This window comes from Ammospiza caudacuta, chromosome 24, assembly GCF_027887145.1.
Source record: "Ammospiza caudacuta isolate bAmmCau1 chromosome 24, bAmmCau1.pri, whole genome shotgun sequence".
Classification (NCBI taxonomy): Eukaryota; Metazoa; Chordata; class Aves; order Passeriformes; family Passerellidae; genus Ammospiza; species Ammospiza caudacuta.
Genome location: NC_080616.1, coordinates 1,766,702 through 1,780,091, shown reverse-complemented (window position 1 = coordinate 1,780,091; position 13,390 = coordinate 1,766,702). Strand labels below are relative to the sequence as shown.

At 48.6% G+C, this 13,390-nt stretch overlaps 1 protein-coding gene across 1 annotated transcript; it reads right to left on the bottom strand.

The window, feature by feature from the left end:
• Positions 1-9,500: 9,500 nt before the first annotated feature.
• On the bottom strand, positions 9,501-11,924 carry LOC131567556 (tetraspanin-18-like). The gene is made up of 6 exons (XM_058819213.1): positions 11,868-11,924; positions 11,428-11,622; positions 10,812-10,886; positions 10,480-10,578; positions 9,888-9,971; positions 9,501-9,548 (listed from the first exon to the last, which is right to left on the bottom strand). The coding sequence occupies exons 1-6, from the start codon at positions 11,922-11,924 to the stop codon at positions 9,501-9,503; spliced, it is 558 nt and encodes a 185-aa protein (XP_058675196.1).
• Between the last annotated feature and the right edge of the window lie 1,466 nt (positions 11,925-13,390).

The following is a 13,390-nucleotide window of genomic DNA, read 5'->3' as shown; positions in this document are numbered from 1 at the left end:
GATCTATGAAGGTGGTGAATGGCTCAGACATTCCTTGCCTTCTTTGTGTGTTGACTCTTCAGGGCTCCCTGCCAGCTGAACTTGCAGGATAGCCTTGCGAGCAGCATCTTTAATGTCAGCAAGCACAACCCTAGGTAATTCAACTGCTTGATCCTCTGCTCTGTTGCGAGGCCGACCTCCAGCAGGAGGACAGAGATAGTGAGGAGACAGAGGGAGACAGAGAAAAAAACCAGAAATGATTGCAAGGGCAGGCCGCCCTGACCCAGGAATTCTTTTTGATAAAGAGGAACTGGCGATAAATGTCACGAGGAGTCCATAAGAATGAATATGTATGAACCTATTGTGAAACTGTATGCATATGTATTTGGAAGGGGAGATAAAAGGAGATCTGAAGTTCTCAGAGGCACGCATGCACTTTTAGGGAGAGAAATCTTCGCATGCATCCAGCGCTGCAATAAACAAACATACCAGCTTTACAACTTTTACAAAGTTGTGGAGTTCTCTTCTTTTCTCCACAAAACACCTGTTCCCCAGAGCTCACCTCTGCTCTCTTTGCAGGTGATCCAAGTCGAGCTCAGGCTGGGCTTGATCCAGCAAGCACAGTTACTCTGCTGCCTCTCAGCAGCCAATTAGAGCTTGACTCAACCTCATCTCAGCTGTACATATTCCACAGAATCTGCTTCCTTTCAGCAGCCTTTTAATTGTCCTCTGGGGTAGTCCCAAACTGAGACAAAAGTGTTCTTCCTCACGTGGTGGGCAACAATTGTTTGCTCTACAGAGTACACAGGGTCAACTGATGAGGTGATTAAAATATGGTTTATTGCAAAATCAGTCTCATGGAAGGTGAGACCATAAGGTTGTTGCATCCAACACCATCACACCAGAAGCTGTTTTAATTCTAGTTACAATGTCTTTTAAAAATTTCTTATCCAATCAGCTACTTCCACAAAGCTCACTGGCATCTTCATAAAATAATCATTCATTGCTATTTTTTATACTATTTTTCCTTAATGCATCTTTTTTTATCCAATCATATAACTCTACAGAAACTTATTGCTCTATCTTCTACTTTTTACTAGTCTATAACAAGTTCCATTACTAGACTAAAATTTTCTACTATCTTGCTAACATATTTATTCACTTACATGAGGCATATTTCTCCTTGCATAAAACATTTTTCTGCTTAAACTACAAATCTTTATTCTTACTTTGTGTTTGTTTCAATTTTTTATTCTAAATCTTCAAGCCTTCTCCAAGGTCTTAGGTCAAACATTGTATCCATCTCTATCTCCGAGCTTGTATGTTTGAGGCTTTGGGAGCTCTCTGTGCTTGCATTCCCCACATCAGAGTAACATCTCACCAGCAATCAAGATGTAAGAGGGGCTCCACCAAGGAGAGGCACAGAGGGCTAACAGACAGACCTTGGGAGGAGCCAAATGTGCTTATAAGAATGAGGTCATGGACCCCAGGAGGAGCCAAGTATATATATATATATATATATATATATATATATATATGTATGGGTAAAGCCACAGACTTTACCCACTGGGAAGTGCTGGGAGGACATAGAAGGACTGTGTATGAATACTAATGTGGCTGATGCAACCTGGAGTGCATAAAAGGCAAAGATGCCATTTTGTGAGCTGAGCCTCTGGTAAGCAGAGAGAGTGTCACTATGCTCCTAGCACTGTTTCCTCTTTGCTTTGTAACTTTAACAGATTCTAATTAAATTTTATTTAGTCATTCCCACCTGGGGTCTGAGTCATTTCTAACAATTTTGGGGAGACTCGTCTGGGATATTTCCATTGATTATGAGGACCCCTCAGGTCACTTATGTGGGGAGGACGGCCTCACTGATTTCAGCAGCCCATCCCTGGCCTCTGGTGGGCCCTTGGACTCTAGCTGGATAACTGGGAATGAGGAGAACCCATAAAGCAAAGGTAAAAGTCCCTTTTTTTGCTGTGGTCATTTTTTTTTACATGGATGGAGACCCAACACGAGCAGACAGGAGAGGTTTGGCCAGTGCCCCTAATCCAGGTGTGGGAGCCACAGCTCCAGCAGCCTCACACAGGACCTGTACCAGAGTACATCGGAGCAAGGGGACACTGGACAGTTGGGCGGGTAGCTGGAGAGGCAGGAGCCTCTGGCGCTAGGTAATAGGGAGGTGGGGAAGCCCTGGGCAGCAGGACACTTGGGATGAAGGCAGGGAGACCCGAGGAGGTAGGACACTTGGGATGAAGGCAGGGAGACCCCGGGCAGCAGGACATTTGGGATGAAGGCAGAGAGACCCCGGGCAGCAGGACATTTGGGATGAGGGCAGGGAGACCCGAGGAGGCAGGACACAAAGGACAAAGGTGGGCAGACCCTGGGAGGCAGGACACTCCAGATGAGGCAGGGAAACCCCAGGAGGCTGGAGGCAGAAGACAGGGAGCGGGAAAACCCCAGTGGTGGGGAGGTAGAGGAGGCAAGCTGGTGGCCACTGCAGCAGGAACATGCAGGAAGTGCGGAGGGCACAGACGCGGGGAAGCGCGCAGGACGTGCAGAGCAAGCACAGCAGTGATCAAGCGCATGTCAGGAGGCAGAGGAGATAGGACAAGCCACAGAGGGAGGAGTGCAGCCACAGGGGACCCCTGAAGAGGGGGCTTGGTTACCAGGCAAAGGGGCAGTGGTGGTGGAGGAGGATCCCAAGTGGGAAATCTTAACTGCTAGACAACAGGGCAGAGGCAGGAGGGGAAGCAGAAGGTAGTCTCAAACTAATAACATGGGGCAGCGAAAGAGCAGGGAAAGCCTTAGGAAGAAATTAGGAGGGTACCTCGGAGTATACCATCTGATAGCCCCCTGGAACTAAAACTATCCCAATGGGAGCATCCTTCTGATACAAGGGGGAAGGATAAGGTAAAAATTATACGGTACTTCATGATAGAGTGGACAAAGGAGGAAATACAGCCCAATCATATCTTTTAGCTTCAGTATGGGTCACTTGAGGGGTGAATTTGCCAAGCCCTGCAAATACATGTTAATGCCAAAGAACCATACAATCAGGAGGAAGGTGAATAGGTGCCCTGCTGGAAAGAGGAGATTTTTTTCCCCTAGAGGTCAAAACCTTTAGTCACAGAAAAAGGAATGGGATCCTCTAGATAACTTACCTCTGCCATTTCCCATGGCCCCGGATGCACTGGTACTTTCAGCAGTACCAGCCTGCCCTATTGCCCAAAGTGCACCAATATCCCCAGAGGTACAAGTGTCCCCAGAGAAGGTGGTAACCCTAGATGGGCCTAGCCAGAATACCAGAAGTAAAGCAAAATCAAGGTGTGAGAATGAGAACAAGAATCATCAAGTTGGGGTATATCCCCTTAGAGAAGTACTGGTGGGTGGGGTGCAAGGGGGGGATGGGGTTTGTGAGTGCTCCTCTCAACCCTTCTGCAGTGCAGTCTTTTAGGAAAGAGTTTAAAGGATTGTTAGGTGACCCTATTGGTTTGTTGGAACAGGTGGATCAGTTTTTAGGATCAAACACCTATACTTGGGACAAAATGCAATCCTGGGCATACTATTTACCCCAGAGGAAAGGCAAATGATCAGGACAGCAGGTATAGGAGTCTGGGATAGAGAGCACCGGAATGGACCAGAATGGGGAAGAAAAGATGCCCATCCAACATCCCCCCTGGAACCACAACAACGAGGAGGGGAGATGAAATATGGAAGATTATAGAACATTGATAATTAGAGGAATAAAGGAGGCTGCTCCACAAAATCAAAATGTGAGTAAAGCCTTTGATGGAATGACAGTGGAAGGATGAAACCCCCATGGAGGAAAGACTCAGAAGGAATGTGAGACAGTACTGTGACATCAACCGGGAATCAGCAGCTGGCAAGACACTATTAAAGGTTAGTTTTGTCATGCATGCTTGGCCAGATATCCAAAGAAATTACAAAAGCTTGAGGTTTGGCAGGAACAACGATTGAATGAACTGTTGAGAGAGGGTCAGAATACATATGTGGGAAGAGAAGAGGAGAAGGCAAAGACAAAAGCCAAGGTTATGGTGGCAGCAATAAGAGAAGGGAGTCGATCTGTTAGGAGTAGGACCCCTCAAAAGGATAGAGGGGGATGTCAACCGAGGATATTCAGGGACAGTGATAGGCAGGGTGGAGCAGTAACAACAGAACAAGATCAAGGCTTCATGTGTTTTTTTTGTAAGGGAAAAGGACATCTAAAGAGGGATTGTCCTCAAAGAAATAGAGATCTAGATAGTGGAGTGAGAACAACAAACCAAGATCAGAATTTCAGGTGTTCTTATTGTAGGACAAAGGGACATTTGAGGAGGGACATTTGAGGACAAAGGGACATTTGAGGAGGGATTGTCCTCAAAGGAGAAGGAATTTACAAGTGTATAGGGAAGCACAAAATGAGACTGAGGACTAGAGGTGTCAGGGGCTCTTATCTTCTGGGGACAAAATACCATCATGAGCCCTTGATAACCCTATACTTAGGTCCCCTCAGAGAAGAAATTTTTGAGTTTTTAGTTGACACAGGAGCTGAGAGAACATGTGTACAGAAGATTCCAAAAGGATGTGAGGAGAGCTGAGAGTCTTTGCAGGTAACAGGAGCAAAAGGAGAAGGCTTTCAGGTGCCTGTTATCAAACAGGTAACCTTTGATGTGAGTCATAAAACAGGAATGGGAGACATATTATTGGTACTGGGGGCAGGATCATCTCCTTGGGAGGGATTTGCAAGGAATTAGGAATTGGGGTGTTACTAAAAGAAGGAGAAATGGTAGTGAAACTGTTCAAATTAAAAGGAGATGATGAAAAGAAAATAAACCAAATTTTATGGGCAGGACTCAAGAATCAGGGAAAACTGGACATGATGCCCATTGCGATTACAATAACTGATGAAAGTTGCCCAATCCAAGTTCATCAGTATCCTATCTCCTTGGAAGGGCAAGGAAGGTTACAACCCATTACTGACTCTCTGATCAGGATAAAACCCTGGAATCATGAATGTCTCCTCACATTACCTTGATTCGACCCATTCGGAAATCAGATGGTGTACCTACAGACTGGTACAGGATCTGAGAGAAGTGAATAAAAAGACTATTGACTGATATCCCATGGTTCCTAACATGTACACTTTCTAAAGTAAGATTCCACCTTCATATCAATGGTTCAGTGTAATAGATCTTAAAGATGATTTTTGGGTTTGTCCTTTGGCTGAGGAGAGTTGGGACGTCCTTTCTTTTGAGTGGGAGTATCCTACCATGGGAACAAAACTACAACTGAGGTGGATGAGATTACCCCAAGGGTTTATGGAATGCCCGAATTTGTTTGGGCAGGCCGTAGAGGAGACCTGGCCATCCTCTACCCTGAGTCCTGAAATTAAACTCATACAATACGTAGATGACTTGTTACTTTCTGGGACTGAGGAAGGAGAAGTTAAGGAAGCCACAATAGGCCTTTTAAATTTTCTAGGAACTCAGGGATTGAGGGTCTCAAAGAAAAAAATCCAATTTGTGGAGCAGATTTGGGTCATAGAATTAGTAAAGGCAGCTGACAGTTACATCCAGGAAGGGAGAAAACCAAAAACAAAGAAAAGATAAGGCAGATTTTAGGATTACTAGGATATTGTTGATTGTGGATTGAGGGATACACCAAGGCTGTTAAGTTTTTGTATGAAAAGTTAGTTGAAGAGGAGATAATCTGGACAGAGGAGGATGAAAACAGATTTGAAGAATTAAAACAAAAATTAGTAACTGCCCCCACCCTCAGCCTTCCTGCTATAAAAAAGCCCTTTCACCCATTTGTGAATGTGGACAATGGGGTCCTAGCCCAGGATTGGGGAGGATCTAGAAACCTGTGGCATACTTGTCGAAGTTGTTGGATCCTATCAGCAGGGGGTGGCCCTTGTGCATTCAAGCTGTAGCTGCTGCATCACTGAGGGTAGAGGAGAGCTGGAAATTGAGGAAGAGTTACGAGTATATACTCCCCATTCAGTAAGAAATATCTTAAACCAAAAGGCTGAAAAGCAGCTTACAGACTCTTGGTTACTCAAATATGAGGTCATATTAATAGATGGGGATGATTTGGAATAAGTTACCGATAGGTATTTAAATCCAGCTCAATGGGGAGCCAGTCAGAGAATTAGAACATGACTGTATGGACATAATTGAATACCAAACCAAGGTGAGGGAGGACCTGACTGACCAGTCCTTCCAAGGAAGAAAGATCCTGTCTATAGATGGCTCCTCAAGGTATATACAAGGGCGATGGAAATCCAGGTATGCCATCAAAAATGAACAAAAGATGATGGTAATTGAAAAAGGGAACTTGCCCTCTGCCTAGTCCACTACCCTAAGCTTGTGAGTTGTATGCTTCAGTCCAGGCTTTAAAACTACTAGACCATGAAAAAAGGACAATCTATACTGACTCAAAATATGCCTTTGGAGTAGTGCACACCTTTGGAAAAATAAGGGAAGAAAGAGGGCTGCTTAACTCAAGAGGCAAGGGACTGATACATGAAAGGCTGATCCCGGAAGTCTCAGAAGCCCTGAGGTTACCAGAAGATGTTGCTGCAGTCCATATTAATGGGTCACCACAAGGGAATGGCCATAGAGAATCAGAGGAAACAATCCGGCCAATAGAGAAGCAAAGGATGCTGCAGAAAATAGGGAGGAGAGAGTCCTAACATCAAAAGACAAAGAATCAGGGATTCCAAGGTTTAGTAAACCAGAAGAGGACAGATTGAAGAGATAGGGGCAGAGAAGAATGATGCAGGTATCTGGAGGCTCCCAGACAGAAGTCAAATGTTAAATAGACCCCTTACCAAAGAAGTATTAGACAGACTACACCAAAAGACCCATTGGGGTACCCGAGCCCTCTGTGATGAGTTTTTAAAGAATTATGGGTGTATAGGAGTCTTTGGAATAGCAAACAAGTAATTGGTAAGTGTGGAGTTTATCAAAAGGTGATCAAAAAGGCAATGAGAAAAGTAACCTCGGGAGGTCAGGAACTAGCCCTAAGACACTTTCAAAGTATACAAGTGGACTTTACTGAACTTCCCAGATCCAGTGATGGAAATACTTACTGGTCTTAGTGACCATTTGACTCGCTGGGTCGAGGCTACACCTGCTGTGTGCTGTTGTATTGTCTCCAAGATGCTGTTAGAACAAATTGCTCCCCTGTACAGGATTGTGAAGAGGATTGATTCAGATAGGGGGACACACTTCAGTTCCAAGGTTTTACAACAGATAGTCCAAGCAGTGGGAATAAAAAGGGATTCACATACACTACGGCACCCACAAAGTTTTGGATGGATTGAGAGGATGAATCAGGCCCTTAAAAGAACCTTGATTAAGTCAATGATAGAGACTCAAATGTCTTGGATAAGATGATAACCCCTAGCATTACTATGGGCTAGCATATAACCTTGGTCCGACCTAGGTGTATCCCCTTATGAGATGATGTTTGGGTTACCCTTTTTAGCTTCAACCCATGAAGTTGCAACCTATGAAGAGGGGGAAGTAAATGTCATGAAATATGTTAAGACCATAGCCAAAACCTAAAGGACTTACGAAAACAAGGAATGATTCTCCAAGTTTCCCCTCTAGACTTCAAGATACATAAAACCTGGGGATTGGGTGTTAATTAAATCCTGGAATGAACAACCATTGATACCATAATAGGAAGGTCCCTTTCAAGTGCTAATAACAACCAAGACGGGCGCCAGAACTGCTGCACGAGGGTGGACCCAAGCCGAGTCAAAGAACCTGTGGAAGAACCCAAGGAGAAGACTATAACATCTGAACCAGGTGATAAAACTGACTCTTAAACAGGGATTAAGAGGTAATGAACTGAGGTGATCCAAATAATCCAGAGAATGTTCCAAGGAGCACAGAAAATGGGGAAGGACAGCCAAGTTTGTATGGACTCTGAGACACCTTGATTTCACACCAGGGAAAGATTTTTCAGCTCCCAGCAGCAAGACCAGGATTGTATTTGTCAAAAGGGAGGAGGTGTAACGTATTGACATTAGTATGTGACGTATTATTGTGGTTATCTCTCTCTGTGGATGGAAACTACTAGAGTCTGTTAAACGGGAAGGGCTCGGAGGACCAGGAAAAGATCATAATGGAAAAAGTACTAAAGGCAGCTAAAATTGGAAGGTGGCAAAATTGGGAGAAGTAACCAAGGGATGGAGGGCAAGACCGGGTTGGCCTCTGTACTTGCCACCAGGAAAATCATACACACCTGCTATAGGTAGCGACCCTATAAGGCATGGTGGGTGGAAGTAAAAGCCATACCAGACCTCTGTTACTCCCATTTTTGTCTGTCACTTGCCTTTTGTTACAGAGGACTACCCATGCCATGAGAGCCAGCAATCATTTTCTCAGGGAGACCCAAGGTTTTTGCTGCCCTCAACCATGTCAACAGATACTGTTAGGACTCATTCAAGTATAATCAGATACAAGGAGAACAAGTTAAGAGAAGTTGATTTTCCTAGACACTATATGAATTGGATGTTGTAATATGGTTGATGTTGGGTTGGAAAATTTTAAATAAATATGGTTAATGTTGGGTTGGTCAATTTCAAGTGTTGTAATAAAATTGGAAATGAGACTCATTTGCATGAGCCAAATAAATGAGGTATCAAGAGACAAAGGGGGGGATTGTAATGAATAAGGTGTAGTGATTGGCTCATGCAAACAAGGAGTTATTAAGTATGGTAAGAAAAAGTTCTGTTAAGGTTTACAGTTCTTTTGACAGGTACTTTTGTTGTTCCAGTTTGGTTTTGAACTGTTTTCTGCTCTCCCTCCAAGCCTCCCCTCCCACAGTGTGGTTGCTGCCTGGCAGCTTTGGGCAACAGAGCTGTCAAAATGTGGGGCAGGGCCACACGGATACCTGCCCCTTGCAAGAGGTGGCAGGGACTGGGGGACACTTGTGGTGGGACTCTTGGCAAGATAATATCTCACCAGCAATCAAGATGTAAGAGGGGCTCCACCAAGGAGAGGCACAGAGGGCTAACAGACAGACCTTGGGAGGAGCCAAATATACTTGTAAGAATAAGGTCATGGACCCTAGGAGGAGCCAAGTATATATATATATATATATATATATATATATATATATATATATATATATATATATATATATATATACATATATATATATATATATATATGTATGGGTAAAGCCACGGACTGTGGGAAGTGCTGGGAGGACATAGAAGGACTGTGTATGACTACTAATGTGTCTGATGCAACCTGGAGTGTATAAAAGGCAAAGATGCCATTTTGCGAGCTGAGCCTCTGGTGAGCAGAGAGAGTGTCACTGTGCTCCTAGCGCTGTCCCCTCTTTGCTTTGTAACTTATCGGGTTCTAATTAAATTTTATTTAGTCATTCCCGCCCGGGGTCTGAGTCGTTTTTACAGTGATGAGCTGGTCTCTGCTGGGTGATGGAAGGCTGAGGCCTCAGCTGCTCCCAAAGCCCTGGGCGTGTCCCTGTCCCACTCAGTCGAAGTTGTAGTAAAGGCAGAAGGCGAAGAACATGGCAAAGATCTGGAATGATGGAGATGGGAAAGGGTCAACGCCACAGCAGGGCTGGGCCAGGCCAGGGGCAGAGAGGGGCCGGAGGATCCCTGGCCTGGGGCCATCCTGTGCCCCTCGAGGGGTCTGGGCCAGTTCTCCTGGTGCTGCACAGGGACGCCAGGGCAAGGAGACCCAGGGGGAGTAAAACAAACCCTTCCTTGTTCTTTCCCCTGCCCTGTCTGCAGCAGAGAGCAGGCTCTGTACCCCAAGACAGACCTGAGCCCATTTGTGCTCTCTTTGCTCACTGAGCAACCCCCTGCCAAAAGGAGTGGATGTTCCTCCTGCCCTGTCCCCGGCCCCCCTCATTACCTCAATGCCCAGCACGGCTAAGCTGCAGGTCCCAGGGAGGGAGATGTACCTCTGCAAGGTCCTGCCGAAGGTAGAGAAGCAGCCCTGGGGCAGAGAGAGGAGGGAAGGGCTCTCTCATGTTCCCCATGGCCACAGGGAGCCCAGAGGGGGACTGGGTTTCAGGGGGATGGGGGTGGTCCCCTGTGGGGCAGGACGAGCTGAAGACTTTGGGAGCCACTGGACTGTAGAACCACAACCAGGCAATGTCCCTGGTTTCTGTCCCTCGTGCTCTCCTCCGTGAGCCTGGCTGAGGCTGTGACACGTACACACACTCAGCAGAGTTGTGCCGTACCTGCTCATGGATGTAGCCAGGGCTTCTGTCCTGGCACTGCTCCCAGCCCAGGAGCTCTCCCGCCTGCAGAAGCCCATCCCGGGCACAGCATGCCCGTGGCCATGGCATCCCTGGGTGCAGCTCTTGGAAGCGGGAGCCATTCCCAAAATCTTCGGGTCCTAAAACACCACAGCACGAGAACTGGAACAGAAGGGAAACATCATCACCATGGTCACCCTTGGTGGATCCTGTGCATAGCCCAGGAGCCTCCCAGCTGCTCACCATGACCATGAGGGTGTTCCAGGTTGTGGAGAACACCTCAGCACCCTCGTCCCCACCATAGTTCCTCTGCAACTCAGACAGGAAGTGCTCAGGCTGGACCTGCGGAATTGGTGCCAGGGCTGGGACTGTTCCTCTCCCACTCTGCTCAGGACTAGCTCCCTTTGAGGGGAATTGGGCACCCAGTGGATCCCCTCCACCTGCTTTGCAGTTTGTGTTGTGCTGCTGGTGCGGGGAAGGGTGTCCCTCCACCAGCCCCAGTTGCCTGGTGGACTCAGAGCCATGAACATGGCATGACAGAGGGAGGCTGGTGACACTGGGGATGGTGTTGGTACCTGTTTCCAGTGCACCAGGAAGAGAATGGCGCCAATGAGCTGCATGAGGAAGACGAGGCTGACGAGGATGAAGAACTGGAAGGCAGCAGGTGAAGGAGTCAGAGACCAGCGTGATCCCACCAGCAGCTTGCTCACGTCATCCCTGCCCTCCTCTGCACCATCCCTGCCTGTGCCCTGTGTCCCCGAGACCAGGGACATGAGTTCCTGGGGATGGATGCCACATCTCTGACCACTGTGGCTGCAAGACAGGGGTTAAAAACAAGCAGTGTCTGCAAGGAACTGATGATGCCGAAGAAATGGGGGTCCTGGTGCTCAAACAGGTGTTTTTCTGCCCCTTACCAGCAGCGGGGTCATCTTGGAAATGCCGTGTGAGAGAAGCGAGTGGCTTCAGAGAGAATTGACCCTACTTGGTGGCTTTATAAATCCTCTGGGCTCTAAATTGAGACTCACGAGGTCGGGAGTGGATGGCAGGACATGTTGAGGATGAGGAGCACAAGCTCCTCGCTCCCCCAGGAACACCTGCATCCCAGGAACGCCCCCATTCAGCCCGTGACTCCTGCCCCCAGTGCCCCCTGGTATATCCTGCAGCCCTTCCCACCCATCTCCCTTGTCTCACCAGCAGCAGGAGCGGGCGGCTCCGGCGCAGGGCCCCGCAGCAGCCCAGGAAGCCCAGCAGGGACAGGGCGATGCCCACGGCCAGCAGCAGCCACGCGCCCGCGCTCAGCACGGCCCTGGCGGCCACAATGCCCTGGAAACCAGCCGGGTCCACGGCCACCCAGACTCCCATGGTTGCCAGGCACGTTCCCCCAGCCTGCAGGGGAGGTCAGGAGATGATCACGCGCTCAGGGCATGTCCCAGGCTTGGTCCCCTCCCTGGGAATGGATGTCACCCACCCCTGAGGCAGGCAGAAATGTCACCCCATGTGGATGGGGGATGCTTCAGCCCTTGGTTCCCTCCCTGGGACTGGTGTCACCCACCCCTGAGCCAGCTGGAGTTACTGGTCCCCAGGCACAGTTCCCTCCACCCCTGCACTCCACAGGTTCCAGGGGGACTCACAAACACCAGCACGTTGAAGATGAACATCAGGTACTTCATGCAGCTCAAGACACCCATGGGGACACTGGGAGGGGACACACGGCAGTATTTGTCCCTATGGAGAGGAGAGCAGAGCCCTGACCACAGCCAACCCTGACTTGTCCTGGACCCCATGGCTCCAGCAGAATGTGGGGGGATGCAGCTTCCCAAAATTCCCACATCATCTTCTATCCCCACCATCTCCCATAACACCCCAAAAAGCCCCAAACCTGTGTCCTCTCCAAATCTGTGTCCCCTCCCAACCACGTCCCCTTCAAACACCATGTCTCCAGTCCTCTGTCCCGTCTAAACCCTGTGTCCCCTCCAAATCTTGTGTCCCCTACAAACCCATGTGCTCTACAGACCTTGTGTCCCCACCAAATTGTGTGTCCCCTACAAATTCCATGCCCTGTCCAAACCCATGTCCCCTCTAAATCCTGTGCTCCTTTCAGCCCCCACATCACTCACCCTGCAGGGACAGTGGGCGACCCAGGTGCCTCCAACCTTCCCAGGTGCTGCCAGCACCTATATAACATCACGAAGGTCGGAAAATCTCTCCCCCCTTGCTACTCCAGCAGTCCCCAAGAAATCTCTTCCAGCAGCAAGGCCATGAATGATTGATGGGGAACAGGATCCACCATTGTGCAGCCGGCGGCTGGGAGTCTCCTGCTCTTGTCAGCCAAGGAAATTAAACCTGTGGGCAGGGAAAGACGAGCCGCCCCACCAGGCTGGGGGTGACCTCGGCCTTTGATAATTGCTGTGGCCATTCGGGAAAGCCCTCAATGGGCACACGTGGGCGGGCAGGTGGTACTGCAGGGCTATCGGCTGTTGGGACGCAGGGACATCCCAGGTGGATGACAGGGTCTGTTTCCTCTTGTTGCCTACTTTAGGAGCTCTCTAAACACAGAGTCACGTTAGAAAGGAAACATCATTTATTCTGCACCCGGAACAAAGAGGAGTTTTCCACAAATCAAGCACACCGAGGGGTAAAAGGTTAAATACAGCAAAATTTACATGAACTCGCGTATCTAAAGCATATTCTTCGCCTGCCTAATGCGTATTTGTTTTGGTGATGTGACTTTACTCAATGCTTGAAACACAAAGTTCTTAATTACACATCTTCTGATAGAGAAATTGAATTATGGCAGTTACGTTTGCAAGAGGTGAGAGAATTCATCCCGGGGGCCGATAATTCCTCTGGACGGCGGTGTCGGTGTCACCGCGGTGTCACCCGGGCCGCTCGGCGCTCTGTCCCCCGGCCGTACCCCGGGTTGCCACCAGGGGGCAACGGAGCGCGCAGCCACAGAGCTGCGCCGCGCGGCCAGAGCGGCTTCCGCCGGCACCCCAGCGGGGCGGCTCGGCCAATCGCAGCGGGCGGCGGCCGTTGGGGCGGGAGAAAAGAGAGACAGACAGTAATCTCGACCAATCATAGAGGGTCTTTTTCGGGGCGGGGCCCTGGCGGGGGCGTGGCCCCGAGGGCGGAACCAGCGCTGTGCGTTCCCGTT

What these genes read in the sequence shown, in the direction of transcription:
- LOC131567556 (XM_058819213.1), bottom strand. Translation starts at nt 11,924, where the DNA reads ATGGGTGTCTTGAGCTGCATGAAGTACCTGATGTTCATCTTCAACGTG. An exon ending in GCCGCCCGCTCCTGCTGCTG is followed by an intron (nt 10,887 to 11,427) that starts GTGAGACAAGGG and finishes GCTGCCTTCCAG; the next exon opens with TTCTTCATCCTCGTCAGCCT. An exon ending in GGAACACCCTCATGGTCATG is followed by an intron (nt 9,972 to 10,479) that starts GTGAGCAGCTGG and finishes TCTCTGCCCCAG; the next exon opens with GGCTGCTTCTCTACCTTCGG.